Below are 16325 nucleotides of genomic sequence, written 5' to 3'. Positions count from 1 at the left end.
ACACCGACTCTCACCAAGGAGAAAGAGGAGCCAAGCTCACCTCACTTATACCAAGCACCTGTCCTCCTATATCAACGGCAACGATAAGACTTGTTTCGACATCAATCATCTCAACTGGATAAAGACTCACGGATAACAAACAATCTTCTCCATCCATCTCATCTCTTAACACATCCAACCACCTCCTCCCTCCCCTCCCTCCCTCCATCGCACAGCAACCATCAGCAATGGCCGTCCCTACACGGAGACAGGCTCGTGCGGCGTCGAGGGCCGGTAGGACCACGGCCTCCAGCATGGCTCGCAGCAGGAATTCCACCACAGCCTCAAGCCGCTACTATGCGTCAAGTCGTCAGCATGATCAGACGTCCAGCTACGTGTCCGGCTCTTACTACGATGACTCTCGCCACTCATCGAGGGATACGTGGGAGCGCGATACATGGGAGGACCTGCCGCCCTCCATCGTCGACACCGGCTCAGACTCATCCTCATCCGTTTACACATATGACTCTGCCTACTCAGACGATCGGTCTTCAGAGTCTCACCACGACTCGGAGCATGACAAGAAGGACGCCGAGGGAGACGACTGTGCCGCATCGTCGGGCATCCCGCCGTCTACGCTGCCCCCCTACACCTGCATGCCGGTGCCTGAGATCTCGGTCCGGTCCTCAGACCCCGAGACGTTTGCGCATCTCTTCCCGTCCATGGACCGCCTGTCCATCCGACATGATGACCGAACGGCCGATGGGAACATGAACCTCCGCGTCGACGCCATTGTGCCTGACCTGTCATCGCGGCGTCGCCGTGCCGTTGCCATCCAGCTCTTCCACCTGCGCATGCATGACCTTGCCAAGCGGGAGTTCTCCCTGCGACGCTACTGCCGCGACTCTGGCCGTGAGGTGTGCAACTCCAAGGGTGCCAACCCCCACCATGAGCGCGCCACAACCTCCTCCTCCTCCTCCCTCTCCCGCTCCGTCACCAGCGCTCTGCGATCCGTCAAGACCTCGTTCCGACGATCCAGCGGCGCCGCCGCCGAGAAGGCCGCCGCCCTCTCCACGACGCCCAACCCTCGTCGTCCGTCAATTGGCAGCAACAACTCTTGGGGCTGCGGTGGCTCCATCTACTCCGAGGAGGCGGCGGGATCCGACTCGGACGAGCCCAAGCTCCCCTCTGCGCGACCCATCCCTCTCAACACGCTCAAGCTGGAGTTCAGCAACTACGCTCGCGTGGACATTGTGCGCCGCCCAGGCAAGCAGTACGACTTCCAGTGGTGGGGACACGGCTACGCTTGGCGCAGGGTCATGGACAAGGCCCTGGGCAAGGCTGCCTTCCACCTGCTTCGCGACCGGGAGACGGAGCCGGTGGCGATCATCGTGCCCGAGGGCCGGAGCCCGAACCAGGTCGAGGCCGACCAGACGGCGGGCAACTGGATTCCCCCGTGCTACATGTGGATCTGCGACAAGTCTGTCATTGAAGCCGTGACGGACGTTGCCGAGTAAGTTTTCTCTTTTTCCTTTTCACCCTTGCTCTCTCTGCAGGCCATTTTCTAACCCGGGTCTCTGCAGCATCATCATCGCCACCGGCCTCATGGCTCTTGTCGACGACTCCATCCTCAGCCGCTGGCCTCCCGCCAAGAAGGCCGGCACTTACACCCGTCCCGTCACGCCGGCTCGGCCCCACACCGCTCCCAGTGCGACAGCCACCACCGTCGCTGCTCCTCGCATTGTTGTGAGCAAGGCCACCACGGTTTCTGCTCCTCATCATCATACGCGACCGAGGATGCTCGTCCACGGACTCCTGAACAAGGCCCACACCTTGAGCCCGCTCCGCCTCAGGGGACACACCATTGTCGCCTACTAGACACCGATATCGACAGATTACACTTACATGACTACAATACTTCTACACATAGAAACAGAAGACACAGCCACAACGACTCACAGACTCCTTGACTCCTACGAAAACAGCATGAAATATGAGTTACGAAGAAAACATTGGAAAATTCGATGAGATCCAATATGCCTCATCTTCCAATCTCTACCCACACACTCCTTTCAAAGACATTTCCTTTGTCCAATGATTCTCCTTTGTACAACACCCTTTGACGGCCGGAAAGATAAAATTCTTTTTTTTTGATGACCATAACATGAGCGAGCGTCTGCATTTTCTCTTGGATTTATACATGTTGCATTTTTTTGCTTTTCTTTGAAATGAACGAGCGAGCGAGCGAGCGGGACGAACACAAAAACATTGCATGGAAAACAGAGAGACGGGGGGGGATGGATATTATATATATAAAGGGGGGGCATCATACACAACATATACATTTCTTCGGGCGTTTTGTTTTCTTTTTCGGGAATCTGGAATTTTGCATTTTCTTTCTTCACACTTTTCAAAGCGCGAAAAGATTGATGATGTATGCGCGAATTTTTTTATAGCACGGCATTTCATGGGATTTGTTTTGGGATATGATTGCATACGTATATATGAACATTGATAGATAGATTTGGCTGGGATATATTTGGGAAGTTTCTTGACTTGGATTACGAATAACAAGAGTTCATTCCATCTGATTCCATGCCGCATGATACGCCTTTCTATTGTTGTAATGTGACGTGAAAACCTACCAATAAAGCCTCTATAACATGAATCAGAGACCAAGCAAAACACCGGCCACTCCTCCATGCAGATATTTGAAGAAAAGCACGCATAACAGACCAACATCAGACATACTCCCCCTGCGTGGTAATCCACGTCCCAAAATCCAGCTTCATCAACAGCCGATTGATCCCCCCGACCCTGACGGGGATGTACCTCTCCCCATCGCCATACTCGTCCTGCACATCCACCGTCCCGTCCAGCCCCTCCCACCTGGCGAGAAACTCGACGTCTCCCTCCAAGGCCCGCAGCGCGGCTATGACGTCTTCGATGCCCCGCTGGATCTTGCCCTCGACGCCCCGTAGGAGCGCCATTGTCTGGCGTTCCTCGTGGCCGAGATCCATGGACGAGTCGACTACCCCGGCGTCGGTCTCGAGGTCTATCGATGTGAAGATGGAGTGCAATCGCTGGATGTGTGTGATGAGATGGTCGATGTGGTTGAGGAGCGTATAGAGAAGATTTGTAAACGCAGGCTGCGTGAGGAGAAGCCGGTGGACGAGCGTGCGGAGATACAGGGAGTGAGCGGTAGCGAGGGTTTGCGGATCAGGGGCAGGCCGTGAGAGAATCCTGGACACATCGTTTGGATTGGCGGCGTTGCTGGAGGAGCTGGGCCTCCAGTCCATTGTCGTCGTGCTGTGCTTGGCTGAATGCGCCGCCGGAGTGGCCGCACCAGAACGACCGCCCTCTCGCCGCCTGTCTTTCCCCGTCAGCCAGGTGAGGAATCCTTCCCAAAGACCTTCTACGATTTCCGTCTGGAAGAAGGCCTCTGTTTCGGCGAGGAAGAAGATGGCGGCGCTCGCAGTCGTCCACGAGCTTCGAAGAGCTGCTGCGCGGGCCGACCACCGCTCTCGGAGAATGCCGGCATACTCGGTTGCGCCGCGGGGGGCGGGATGATGCCGTCGTAGAGATGTGATCTTCCATAAGTCGGTGAGACGAATGTGGGCTCGACGCATGGACAAGAGGTAGGAGTTGATGCACGAGTACAGCTGGAGGTCTGAGGGCGAGATGACCATGTCGAGCGGTGATGGGAGCTGAATGGATAGGGTGGCGGGAGTTGAGAAGAGCAGATTTCGGAATGGAGATGACGCCACCAGCTTGGCCTCGTCGGCATTCAGGCCTGGACTGACGGTGACTGGTGGCAGAGTGGCTTTGGTGAGGTGTAGCCGAAGCAGGTCTCTCGCCAGCTCCAGCAGCTCGTCTTCCTCGACTTGGTTCCGCTGCATGGCTACCAAGACGGCCCACGTCCTCGCCAAGACGGCAGAGACTTCCCCGTCCTTGACGGTAATGTTCTTCATGCCATCTTTGCTGTCGTGCGCTAGGTTGCCGGCTCTCCGCCAGCGGTTGCGAATCCTATCGTCCGCCTCCTGAGTCAGGGCCATGGCAAACTCTCCTCTCCCCAGGAGGAAGAACTCTCGCAGCAGTTGCAGCGTTTCAATGACCTTTGCTGTGGGTAATATCTTTTGAAGGGTGTTTTGCGAAAGTGATAGTCGGATGGAGACAATTGTTCTCGCGAACGTGGCGCCGTTGATGGGAAACGACAAGCTGGCCAGCTCTTGCAGCTTTGTTGACAGATGATCGAGCCCTCCCATACCTGAATCGACAGTGGCCCTGACACGGGTATGGTTGAGTGACTTGCCGATGAACAGCATCGATGCCGCTGTAGCGGGCGTGACGAATCCCGGCAGCAGTTCTGGTTCGTAGATGTACTATATCAAGTCAGAGAGCAAGGTCAACCACCACTTGAAGTTGTGAAGATGCATACCTCGGCTGTCCCATCCACCTTTTGGATGAAAAAGTCATCGCCTCCCAGATTCGGCAGTCTTCCATAGAGGACCCATGCCGACACTTGTTTCAGCCACGCAGTCTCTGCGACCTTGACCAAGCTCATGGCCGCCTCCTCCACGTCCCGGTAACCGCTCAGCAGCTCGGTTCGCAGACGGTTCATGATCTGCGAGCCTCGGCAAGCGCCCTTTTCGTCCTTTGTCATCATGAACTGAACGATATCCCAAAGCCATTCGAAAAGCCGCGTCCATTGCGTAAACTCGCCCATGACAGCCGTCAGGGGCACAATGTTGTATTCGCCCACCAGCTCCGGGTCTTCCTTGAGTATGCTCTCCTCCACCTCGAGGATCTTGCGCTGAAAGGCAGACAGATGTATGGACTGTATCGCCGTCCCCACGGCCCGACATATCGGCGACGGGTGCGCGCCGGCAGTCTGGCCGGCGTACTTGATGAGCTTGATGTGGATGTCGCTCAGATGCGCTGCCGACGCGAGCAGCTGCCGTTCCGAGGGCGTGACGCCAGACACGGCGCCCGACTCGGCAGCTCCGGCTCGGAGGAGAGGCGACGGATGGCCCGAGAGCGAGAGGAGGATTTCGTGGAGCATGGCTCTGGCTTGGAAGATCTAGGAAGAGGCAAAAAGTCGTTAGAGAAGAGTCAGGACGGCGGGAACTTGTTTGCGATGAAGCGGACCGTTGGGCGTGGATGACGGACCTCCTGCGGGCTTTTCGGGCCTTGAGCGAGTCGCTGATGCGGTGGACGATAAGAATGACGACGCCTAGCAGCTCAAACCGGCACATTGATTGCTCTTTCGGGTGATGGGATGTTTTTGCTCGAGGGACAGACGCGGTTCGTTCGGTGATGGCGGGGTTCAGGGCGGACGAGGGCCACAGAGCTGGCGAAGCATTCGAGCTGGAAGCAATCGCAGGCACGGCTCTCGGATTGAAGCCTGGCAGGAGTGTTTACAGCCGGAGGAGTCGCGATTGTTGCATGGTGAAGGACAAAAAGGTTGTGAAGAGGGAAAAGCGCCTCTCCGACGCGTTTGTTGGAGGAAGCTATCCCGACTGATAGTGAAGCTTCAGGGATCGTGCCGTCATCGCCGGCCGCGTGGGCACGTGATGAGATTCGGCTGCACGCCCATATTGATCTGCTTCGAGTTGCAGCTGGACGATAGTCTTATGTCTCCGATTGACAATGACTGTTTGCTCTAGACTATTATGTACTCAATTGGTTACTATCTGCATCATTCGAACCGCTCCCAGCTATTTTGATAAGAATTCGCAAACTTGGTCGTTTCTCATGTCGGTGGTATCACAGCACCAGTCATACTAACAGAAAATACAACAACTTCAAACACACATATACACAAAGACGCATCACCAGGCCGGCTTCTTCCCAGTGCCATTGCCATTGCCCTTTCCATTGCCGTTGCCGTTGCCGTTGCCGTTTCCATTCCGGTCCTTTGCCCCTGGGATGTTAATGTCGCCGCCATAGGTGTTGTGTATCGTGCTCGACTCGCCGTTTCCATTGCCCCCAGACACAAGGGCTGCATTCGATGCGTTGCTGTCGCCGCCGACGATTATCTGTCCGCCTCCCTTGACCTTGCCAACAACCATGCCCTTGGCGACGCTCTTGAGAATGGCGCGGCGAGAGACGCCGGTCACGTCAATGTACACAAGGCCGACATTCTTGAAACCGCTGCCGAGGTTCCGAGACAGCTCGCCGGCTTCAGGGCCCCAGCGATGACCGACGACCGTGGACATGCTCGAAGTCGTTCCGGAAAGCAGCGTCTTTCCAGCCTGCTCCATGCCGTCGACGACCGTGTTAAAGGCCATCAAGCTCTTGTTGAGCACGCCCGGCTTGTATGTCTCGATGACGTTTCCATCTTTGTCGAAGCCCCGAGCCTTGCCGTCCTTACGCTTAGACATGCCGGCACCAAAGTTCTGGGCAAACTGGTTGATGGAGCCAATCGTCTGCGCCGACAACGTGGCCACCTTGGTAGAATAGTGGTTGATGCGGCGGATATGGTCGTGCGTCGTGGGGGCGAACGTCATGGGCTTCGCGGCAGGCTTGGTCGCCCTGGTGAAGTTGTCGGCCTGGCTCTGCAATGCCTTGGCGACGTAGTCGGATGTGGTGATGAGAAGCCGCGAGGCTTTTGAGGCTGACGAGACAATGGTTGATTTTTTGTAGGCCGGGTGCATGGTGTCTTCGATGTAGTCGTATGCGGGCTGGACGGAGATGTTCTGACTGCCATCGGCGGGGAGGATAATCTCGACGGGTTCTGGTGCGAGACCTGTAAGCCGGATATCACAACGGACAAATTTGGAGAGCAACACCTACCCTTGGAGCCTGGCTTAATGGCACTGTCTTCGACGACGTTGAAGCCTTCGCTCAGCTCGCCCATGACGCTGCCATCCTCCTCGTCGATGAGCACGATCCTCCCCGGCAGGTGTGAGCTGGGGCTCCCCTGAGCATAGCCCTCGCCGGGATCAAAGTTGGCCGGGTTGTAGGCGGGAGGCTCGTCCCTGCCAGCTTCTCTCGCCTTGGCCCGAGCCGCATCGGACGGCTTGCGCTGGGCAGATGGTCGCTTCTCCGGAGGGGGCGCCGGCGCGCGCTCCAGAAAGGCGGTGCACTGGGCGAGGATGGTCTCAAAGGTGTCGACATCCTCCTGGACGCCGGGCCTGCTGCCGACGACGGGGAACTCGAGGCGGGTGAATGCGCCGTTGCCGGGGCCGAGGTCCCAGCGGGATCAGGTAGCTGCTGGGGGGCTGGTGGTAGATCTGCGTGGTCGCGGGCAGGGGGAGGTCCAGCTCGGGGGGCAGATGCAGGTGGAGGTAGAAGTCCTGCTCGCCGTTGCCCACGCCGGTCGGGTCGGCGAAGCCAGACGAGGTCGGGACCATGAGCAGCGACAGGGTCTGGGGGCCGGAGGGCGTCAGGGACTGCTCGGAGCCATTGGCGATGTGGTAGGCCTTGATGCCCTCGACTGAGTAGAGCAGCTTGGGGTCCTGGAGGGGGGGTTAGCCGGTGACGGGGAGAGTTTGTTCGGTAAAGGCGAGACAAACATTATGTGAAGAAGCCATGGTGGTGATGATGGTTAGTAGGAGTGGCGAGAATAGGAGAGAGGCGACGAGGTAAAGGGAGTATTAAGTTGACAAGGTGAAGGTCGATGCGATGCGATGCGATGCGATGCGATCAACTGCAGTCCAATGTGATGTGACGACGCGGGGTTAATTGCTCCAGGCGGTTTAGGCGGGGTTTCTGTCACTATCACCCCTGTGATATAAGAAGCTGCAGCACCAACAGACCAGAACAACAGAACTGGGATCAATGTCCTGAGCAGATGAAGAGAAACTGATGTCGAAATTTGGTCTCATCCAGCCTTTATCCTGCCATCACATGCAAACGTCATCGCGGCGCCTCGTGGTTGGCCACCCAAGCGCCGGTCTGGCGGTGCTTGCTGGCTGCGTCACCGATTCGCCACCGGCGCAAGGCACAAGTGGAGGGCCGCTGCGCTAAAGGTTAAGCTTCTAAGCTTCTACAGGCGCTACGCTTTAGCGCTTCGCGTCCCACGTTTCAGTGGCTGTTCCAGGGGATGATGCCCCGGTGAAGGCCTCCAATTTGGGTCCATCGATGTGAAGCCATCTCCAACTTCCTTTCAACCTCACAAACCAGAGACAACCAGATGTTCAAACGACAACGAATACTCTCTCAACTTCGTTTTCCAACAAAAAGAAATCAGACTCTCGCCAGCACCTTGCCCTGCTTATTCACCACCACAATCGGCAGCCTCCTCCCGCGCAGCACCGCCCGCGTCACGACTCCCTCGTCGTCCCAGCTAAAGTCCACCGTCCCGCCTCCTCTCAGACTCCCTCCCTTGACGCTCCCGCCCGCCCACTCCCTGGGAATCGCCGGCCCGAGAATCACCTTCTGGACGCTGTCGTCTCCCCATTTCCTCGGCAGGTCGGTGTACAGCATCGCCAGCGCATTCGCCGACAGCCCAAAGTTGGCGTCGATCTGGAACGGCAGCGTCACCTCGTACGGCCAGCTGCCCGTCGTGTACACGGACAGTCCGTTGGCCGCAAAGTTCATGTCGATGGCGTACTTGAGCTCCTTGTAGGCCTCTTCGGTGACGCCCAGCTGGCCCCAGCAGGCTCCGCGCCAAACCTTCTCCCAGCCCGTGTTGGAGTCCTCGGTGCCGTTGCCGCGGGAGTAGAGGCTCGTGGCGACGGCGTCCATGACGGTCTTGTTGTCTGCGTGGACGCTGGAGATGACGTAGCCGGGATAGAAGCCGTACAGGTGAGAGAGATGGCGGTGCGTGTTGTTCTTGACGTCGAGGTCCAGCTTCCATTCTGCAGGGTTCAGTCAGCTTTTTTGCTTTCCAACAGCTATCCGGGGAGCTGTCACAACAACTTGCCTTGGATCTGGCCCCAGCTTCCGACGCGAACCCCCGGGTCCAGTTTGCTGTACGACGCCTTGACTCGCTTCAAGAATGCTTCGTCCTTGTCGCCTGATGCGTCCCAGTCCTTGATGACGTGGTCAAACAACTCCCAGATGACTTGCTGGAACTGAGAACAGCCAAAAGTCTGCCACAACATTCGTCAACTTGGTTACCACGAATAAGTACTCAGGAGTTGAGCGTACCGTCGGGCCTTGCTCAGGAGAGTTGCAAGGGTTCGCAACCAGTGTGCCGTCGTTGAAGTATCTGTCCTGCACCAGCATGTCCACCCAGAAGCTGGCCACGCCCTTCATCATGGGATATCCGACAGAGGCGTACCACTTCTCGTCGCGGCCATAGTCGTAGCGATCCCAGACGTGTGCCACTGTCAAGAACATTAGCAGACATTTCCACGACCATCTATGATTCAAAGGACAACTCACTCATCCAGGCAATATCATGAGCAACATTCGACCAGGTCGCATCGTTCATCTGTCTGCACAACAGTTAGGAGCTGTACGAGAGATCAGATACATGTACTTGTACTCACCCCGTATGGCCAAAGGTGTTGAGATTCGTAAAAGCCACCCATCCGCTGACATTGTACCACAGCCGTGCAGACTCGGTCCCGCGAGGAACCCACGTATAGGTCATAAAGTCCCACAGAGGATCAGTCAAGCCGCCCAAGCCCATCTTTTCAACGTGCCAGTGGTTCCTAGAGACCTCGTCAGCGACTCCCATCATCATACCGGTGATCTGTGTCCTCACATCTGCACATTCACGTCAATGTGATAGTCCGAACTCCACGCCGGATTCCCATCCGGAGCCCACGAGCCCTGCAAATTCGGGGGCAGCGAACCCGGTCGCGACGAAGCGATGAACATGTACTTTCCATAGTCAATCAGCAAGTTCTCAACAAACGGATCCCCCCTTTCAGTGGTGTAGTCGGTGAGCAGGTCAGTCGTGTCGACGTTGGCCGAGTGATGGGGATCAGGCAGATCCAGAGTGAACTTGTTGAACCACTCGCCGTGGTCTTTGACGTGGCTCTGCAGGACGGCGCTATAACTCTTCTTGGACACTGCCTTGATCGTCTTCAAGACACCAGGATACGGGTCGGCCCCCCTGAAGGAGTAGTTGTGCGCAGCATTGCCCCTTTTCGCATCGTATTCTGTTCCCGAAGCCACAGCGATAGTAACCGATTTCGCCCTGTTCGCATGAACAACCGTCTGCCCACGGCTATTGCACGAGGTCTTGACTCCGCTGGACGACAGAACGCGGGCCTGGGCATCAAACTTCATGCCGATGAGACCCTCGCCCTCGTCGGCCACGGTTCGTCCGCTGAGATGAATGCCGTCGGAGGAGCATTTGACGGTGGAAGGGGGGTTGGTGCGGTAGTTGTCGACGAGGCCGACTGTGATGTCGGGAAGGGGCTTGTTGGAGGAGACGTGGTAGACGCAGACTTGGTCTGGAAAGGAGCAGAACTGGACACTGAGGACCAATCAGCAAGCATTGCATAAATGGGTGAGTATGCGTGGTTGGAAAGATGGGGTCGTACGTAGAAAAAGAAGCTCCATTGGCAGCAAATTCAGCGCTGTGTAATGCCGTTTCCAAGTCCAGCGTTCTCTTGTACTGGGAGTAATGGGTCACCCCTGCAACGGAGACGGTGAGGTTTGCGAGGGCTTCATAGGAGCCGTAGTCTGCCGTACCGCCGTACAGAGCAGATTCATCTGCAGGTGATAGTCTACGCATCAACCAATGTGTCTTGTATCTCGTGGTGTCTGCATGGAAGCATACGTACCTCCTGTTCCGTTCTGGAAAATGGCCTCTTGGATGCCGGGTAAGAAGTGCGCCAGCGATGACGAGGGGTTCCCTCCCGTGTAACTCTGCCAAAGCTCTCATTCAGCAATCTGTATCACTCCAAGGCGAGTGGCCGTGGCATCTTTACCGAGTTTGCAAACGGACCTCCGCGCCAGAGGCTGTCGTCGTTGAGGCAAAGCAAGTCATTGCCGGGAATGCCCAGTGGCAAGCCTACACAGGCAGCATATGTGTAAGTCCAACCCCCATCCATCACCAAACCTCGTTCATATTCATGATCGCAAACGCACCTCCTTGTCTCCCGTTACCAATGGTGTATGCCGTCATCAGAACGTTCCCCGGATCAGCCGGCTTGGACGTCCAAAACTTCCTCGCCGTCACACCGCTCGGGCTCATGCCCAGTGCGGCCACAGCAGCGACCTTTTTCATGGTGAACTGAGTTTTTTCAAGCACTCAATGTAGGGAACTGGAGGAGCTCATTCTCATAAAAGCAGAATGCACTCCAGAACGTTTGCCATCACGATACTTTATATGCGGTGTAGATCACCTCAACCCGACGGGTATTTGAACGCTGCTGCTGCGGGGGATCTCCATACAACAACACTTTTGCCAACATGCCTTCTCCACGCACACCGAGCACTACACAGCATTTCCATTCCTGGAGGAACTCTGGGGAAACCATGCTTGCGAGACCTGAGAGTAAAGAACCTCGCATAGCTTGAAAACTGGGTCTCGGCATACGGAGTTTTCCCTCCTCAAGAGAGAAACAAGGCCAGGATCGACATCTCACGAAATTCCCCGCAGTCTGGCTGGGGGAGGGGACAATGGAATTGTCCGTCGAGTTTTCCCTATATGCGGGGAAAGAAACTAGGGGCCCAGGATGCCTGCATCGTCCCTCCCCCCATGCCGTCTGGGGAAATTCCCGGGCCAAGCGATGAGATTTCGCGATTGTGTTGTTGTTCTTTTGGGGCCAGATGTGGTTCTTCGGCTTGGGGAATGGCAAGTTTGAGTTTGTATGGGGGGATTGGGTCAGCCTTGCATTTGTAGATCGGTTGATGCAGGTTTGATTCAGGTGTTCCTGGAGAGCGTCGGACTGGGACTGGCAACCTTAGGTTGACTTGACTACGATCTGGCTTGCTTGCCTTGGAGTAGTACCTGTATATCCTGATTTGGCCTTGTGACCATGGATGACACAGAGAGGTTCTGACGTCACTCTTGAACGATCCTGTAATGCAAAGGAAGCTATCGTGAAGTGTCGCAGGGTGAGTTCGCCGGCCATTGCGGCTGTATCATGTCTCTGGAGGAGAACAGCTGAAAAGGCCATGGTGATGGATGCTCATGACAGCATGGAAGTAAGTCAAAAGATGGAAATAGGTAGAGAATGTTCAACAATGACATGATACCACAACTATGAAGTGTGCTTGAGTAGGATGCTTTAAGTTGCTTTCGTACGTCGTAAACTAGCTGCTGCAAATAACATAACTGGAGCTCTGCTCATGTCCGTCAAGATCATTAATGCTAAAAAGAGCAAAAGATGGCGCTGGTATACCATCAAATACCAATAATCCATCCCGATATCGTTCCCTCATCATCATTATCCGTCCTCCAGCACCAGGCTGTATCGTATCAATCTTGTCATTATCCTCATCAGGCCCCCAAACCCCAAACCACCTCTTTCCCCCTCACTCACGTACTACGACACAACCGCCTCGGCTGCCCTCCCCTCCTCCTCCATCCTCCTCTCAAAGTTCGCCTTGCACTTATGCCGGCACTCGGCGCACGGCTTCGAGTCCACCACGTACGTCAGCTCCACCATCCAGCCCAGCAGGTCCCGGTACGGACACTTCCAGTCCGGCGCCGCGTCCTCGCCAAACTTTTCCTTGCGCCGCTCGCACGTCGTCCCCGAGTCCGGCACGGGGGCCTGCTTGGCCGTCTGGTGGCGCCACAGGCCGTCCCAGAAGACGATGCGGTTCCGGGCCAGGGCGCAGTCCTTTTCGTACGGGCACGGGCAGAGGACGTGGCACCAGAAAAAGGTACACATCTTTTTTTTCTGCTGCTGGCTTAAGGGGGTAATAATAGTGTGATCCTATGCCGTTCGGTTTCTTTTGTTGTTCGGGGATCAGCTTGGTGAGTTGATGGGCAATTAGCCTATTTGCCTGCTGCTGCTGCTGTCCGAGCTTCGCGTGCGGGGCGATGCGAGGCGGAGCGGGAGTTGCTGTGACATTCCCTGGTGATTTTTCTCTTCGCTATTGATGATGCACGGGATTATCTGGTGTTCTGGTGTTTGCATGTGCAGTTTAGAATCGAGAGTGTGGTGACGGGGAGAGAGTTCGCGATAGCCCTCAATGGCTGCGACCAAGGGAATAAAAAGGGGAGAGAGGGAGAGAGAGAGAGGCTGTGGCGGTTCACGAAGGCGAAGGGGGGAAAAGGGGAAATGATTTACGATGCGGAAAACCGCTGCAAGGCGTCCAGTTTGCGAGGCGGCAAAGTTGCATTTTTGGATCTGAGTTGAACTGGCTACATGGTGTGTACATTGCGATCAATGGGCGGCAAGGAAGCAAACCAACAGCGAAAGAATAATCACCGAGTCGGCTATATGAAGACTTGGGGTGGGAGGCAAAAATTGGTGGAGGATAATGGGCTGGATTTTGTGAGAGGGATGATAAGGGGGGAGGAGGGGGAATCATCTGTTGTCGTTGGAATTGAGAAGAGGGAATTCAAATGCGCTGAATGAATAACGAGATGCAATCTTGCCTTGCATCTGCTCTGCATCTTGCGCCTGCGACCTCTCAGGGGAGTAGAAGATACATGTGCATATGCCTCAAGGTGTTGCTGCGGGACTTGAGGCTTTTTCAACGAGCTGAGGCTAAATATAGCATCAGGACTGCGAACGATACGCATATTATAGGTAGAGGTTGTAGGTAGAGGATAAGTTAGTAGTACTGCTTGCATGAGCTGCGGATACAGGCTACTGCACATGGATGGGTAGTAATAGGTAGAGTCACATTGTCAAGTCCACTCGCAGGAAATAGAATCTCGTAATACCTCGGCAATAGTAACTAACTCGAGGTAGTAGTAGGTGAAGTTATGGAGTCCATGTGCTAAACAACGAATTCCTAGGACACATATCAACAGTATCAAAATGCTCACAAACAACTCCTGTTGCTGTAGCATCGCCATACGAGGCACAATGTAATGCCCCCCTAGAGAGCAGGCGTATCGGCATACTCGTTAAACGCAACATCACGCTCGCCCGCAACTCCCAGCTCATCCACCAGCTTCCGAATCTCGCCCGCCTCCTCCGCCGTCAAGCTCACGTCCTGGGCGCCAAAATTGTCCTCGAGGTACTTGACCTTCTTCGTGCCGGGAATGGGAAAGATGTCGTCTCCCTGGGCAAGCAGCCACGCCAGCGCCAGCTGCGAGAGGCTGCACCCCTTGTTCTGCGCAACCTCCTTGAACTTGTCCACCAGCCGCAGGTTCTTCGTTAGGTTGTCACCCTTGAACTGCGTCAGGCTGTTGCGGTAGTCGGACGCCTCGAGGTCCGACGTTGACGTGAGCTGGCCCGTCAGGATGCCGCGGCCCAGCGGCGAGTAGGCGACGACGGCCACGCCGAGCTCGCGGCAGGCCCGCAGGAGGTGCTTGGACTTGGGGCCCTCGATCTCGCGGGCCCAGGGGTGGTACTCGACCTGCACGGCCGAGATGGGGTGCACGGCGTGGGCTCGGCGGAGGCTGTCGCCCGAGATTTCAGAGAAGCCGAGATACTTGATCTTGCCCTCACTGTGTTTTGGTTTATTTTTCCTTTGTTCAGCCAGAGTTGCTTCTAGGAAGACTGCAGAAAGAAGGAAGGGGGGCTTTACTTCTTCAGCTCAGCCATGGCCTGGACCGTCTTCTCAATGGGCGTCTTGCCGTCTACGCGGTGCGCATAGTACAGATCGATCGTGTCGACGCCCAGCCGCTTCAGGCTCCTTTCGCAGGCCGCCTTGGCGTACTCGGGCGTGCTGTTGACGCTGCCCTTGTACGTCCCGTCGGGCAGGGCCTCGGCCGAGATGCCAAACTTGGTGGCCAGGAAGACGTCTGCGCGGCGTTCGGGGTGCAGCCTGAGCCACTTGCCGATGAGCTCCTCCGAGTCCCCGTAGGTGTCGGACGTGTCCCAGTGGGTGCACCCGATCTGCCAGGCGCGGTCGAGCACGGCCAGGCGCTCCTCGTCATTGCTGATGCGGTCTCACGTTAGACAGGGTGTGTCATATGATTCTGGAAGCGTGATTCACGGAACGGAGTAGAGAGAGTGTGTGTGCGTGTGCGAGTGGCGGGATAGAGAATAGTACCCGGTTGCACCGTAGCAGTCGATGCCAATGCCCATGAGGCCGAAGCCAACGGGGGGGATCTCGGGGCCGTTCTTGCCCAGCTTGCGAGTAAGGGTGGTAGGCATCCTGAAGGAGTTGCTTGTAAGATTTGGGATGCTTGAGAAGCGTTGACGTTGATGCACTTTGCTGAACCTGGTGATATCAAACTGAGTTGTGTATAGAATCAGACCCCTTAGCCAGGACAGCATCAATGATATATATATCATGGCATACACGCTCTAATCTCTCAAGGGAACAAGAACGGCGGCATTCCAGTCTTCGTAATCAAGCACTCTATGGCTTCAGAGTCACTATGCCTCCTCATCAACAACACCCAGCACTTAACCCGCTATCCTCTCCGTCCGCAACATCATAACTGAGCAACACATACATTTGTTCTTCGAAAATCCGCCGCTCAGAGTCCCATCGCCAAGCCTGCAAAAACCGCTATGTCCGAAAGACCCGTTCTGTCCATAGAGTAATCAGTCGAGTTGGGGGGGCGCTGCGAGACAGATCAAGTACATTGAAAGCACACAAAACAGCCTCTTCCGTCGTTTCTCCTTCTTCCCCGGTCAACTCCGGGCTCAGCTCCGGCTCCGTCGCTGAGCGGAGTGGCGGACAAGTGGGACCAAGTCCGGAGCAGCAAATAGGCGGCTCTGATGAATTAATTTGTCTGCCGTCGACAAACTGCGATATTTGTCATCTCCGTCCTCCCTCATATTCAACAGACGAGCCATCACACACACAGGCTGGGCTTGGTACTTTGTTACGAAGCAAAGCAAAGAACACAGCGAGAGAGAGACGAGAAGACAAAAGTCTTGAAGGAAGAGAGACGATCCTGAAAAAGTGGACAAATTGACGACAAATCATTAATCCTCCTCGTCCCAACCATCCCTTCCTGCGCCAACATCTGCCGAATCACACAACACGCCTTCTGTCTATCGTCTATCTACTATCTTTGATTTTCTTGGTATTAATTGTCTTTTTTGTTTGATTACAATACACAACCATGAGCACGAATCCTGCTAGTGGGAGCACCAGCACCAGCAGGGCGGATGCGAATGCGGGTACCACAAGTGCAGATGCTCCCACGAAGCGACGGCCCGGTCGTCCTCGCATGAAGGACAGCCTGCCCGCGGATCCCAACGACAATTCGGTGAGTTCCATTTTATTTAGACACAAGCGAGAGGACGAGAGGAGGAGGCCAACAGGCGAGCCACTTGAATCCTTCTGCAGGCCCTTGTGGTGCCGAAGCAACCAAACAAAGACAGGCTTGTCTCTGCTAGTCCTATTCCCCC

General features: G+C 55.7%; 7 protein-coding genes across 7 annotated transcripts in view; 2 read left to right on the top strand and 5 right to left on the bottom strand.

Moving 5' to 3' along the window:
- Nucleotides 1-227: 227 nt before the first annotated feature.
- BBK36DRAFT_1177605 (hypothetical protein) lies at nt 228-1857 on the top strand (the record flags this gene model as incomplete). Its single annotated transcript, XM_024896072.1, has 2 exons — nt 228-1492; nt 1563-1857. 2 exons carry the CDS (start codon nt 228-230, stop codon nt 1855-1857), a joined length of 1560 nt encoding a protein of 519 aa, XP_024748161.1.
- Nucleotides 1858-2720: 863 nt separating this feature from the next.
- On the bottom strand, nt 2721-5041 carry BBK36DRAFT_1123168 (hypothetical protein; the record flags this gene model as incomplete). Its single annotated transcript, XM_024891020.1, has 2 exons — nt 2721-4361; nt 4418-5041. 2 exons carry the CDS (start codon nt 5039-5041, stop codon nt 2721-2723), a joined length of 2265 nt encoding a protein of 754 aa, XP_024748160.1.
- A 769-nt stretch (nt 5042-5810) lies between these two features.
- On the bottom strand, nt 5811-7634 carry BBK36DRAFT_1135934 (hypothetical protein; the record flags this gene model as incomplete). The annotated part of the gene is made up of 5 exons (XM_024892809.1): nt 7610-7634; nt 7497-7526; nt 7137-7439; nt 6775-7102; nt 5811-6715 (listed from the first exon to the last, which is right to left on the bottom strand). The coding sequence occupies exons 2-5, from the start codon at nt 7512-7514 to the stop codon at nt 5811-5813; spliced, it is 1554 nt and encodes a 517-aa protein (XP_024748159.1). The 5' UTR covers nt 7515-7526; nt 7610-7634.
- A 535-nt stretch (nt 7635-8169) lies between these two features.
- On the bottom strand, nt 8170-11113 carry BBK36DRAFT_1177596 (glycoside hydrolase family 95 protein; the record flags this gene model as incomplete). The annotated part of the gene is made up of 10 exons (XM_024896071.1): nt 8170-8783; nt 8849-9017; nt 9076-9254; nt 9313-9365; nt 9420-9584; nt 9638-10357; nt 10425-10596; nt 10668-10752; nt 10815-10897; nt 10975-11113. The coding sequence occupies 10 exons, from the start codon at nt 11111-11113 to the stop codon at nt 8170-8172; spliced, it is 2379 nt and encodes a 792-aa protein (XP_024748158.1).
- Nucleotides 11114-12377: 1264 nt separating this feature from the next.
- Nucleotides 12378-12725, bottom strand: BBK36DRAFT_1123121 (hypothetical protein; the record flags this gene model as incomplete). The annotated part of the gene is made up of 1 exon (XM_024891018.1): nt 12378-12725. The coding sequence occupies one exon, from the start codon at nt 12723-12725 to the stop codon at nt 12378-12380; it is 348 nt and encodes a 115-aa protein (XP_024748157.1).
- Nucleotides 12726-13882: 1157 nt separating this feature from the next.
- Nucleotides 13883-15113, bottom strand: BBK36DRAFT_141475 (Aldo/keto reductase; the record flags this gene model as incomplete). The annotated part of the gene is made up of 3 exons (XM_024897485.1): nt 13883-14461; nt 14542-14895; nt 15010-15113. 3 exons carry the CDS (start codon nt 15111-15113, stop codon nt 13888-13890), a joined length of 1032 nt encoding a protein of 343 aa, XP_024748156.1. The 3' UTR covers nt 13883-13887.
- A 575-nt stretch (nt 15114-15688) lies between these two features.
- Nucleotides 15689-16325, top strand: part of BBK36DRAFT_1135932 (hypothetical protein) — a 2609-nt gene continuing 1972 nt past the window's right edge. The window contains exons 1-3 of the mRNA XM_024892808.1: nt 15689-15747; nt 15874-15965; nt 16017-16183. Of these exons, the coding sequence (XP_024748155.1) occupies nt 16037-16183 (147 nt within the window). The 5' untranslated portion in view covers nt 15689-15747; nt 15874-15965; nt 16017-16036. The remainder of the gene's footprint in view (nt 15748-15873; nt 15966-16016; nt 16184-16325) is intronic.

This window comes from Trichoderma citrinoviride, assembly GCF_003025115.1.
Source record: "Trichoderma citrinoviride strain TUCIM 6016 unplaced genomic scaffold BBK36scaffold_10, whole genome shotgun sequence".
NCBI classification, from domain to species: domain Eukaryota; kingdom Fungi; phylum Ascomycota; class Sordariomycetes; order Hypocreales; family Hypocreaceae; genus Trichoderma; species Trichoderma citrinoviride.
Note: the sequence above shows the minus strand (reverse complement) of the source record. Positions and strands in the feature narration are given on the sequence as shown.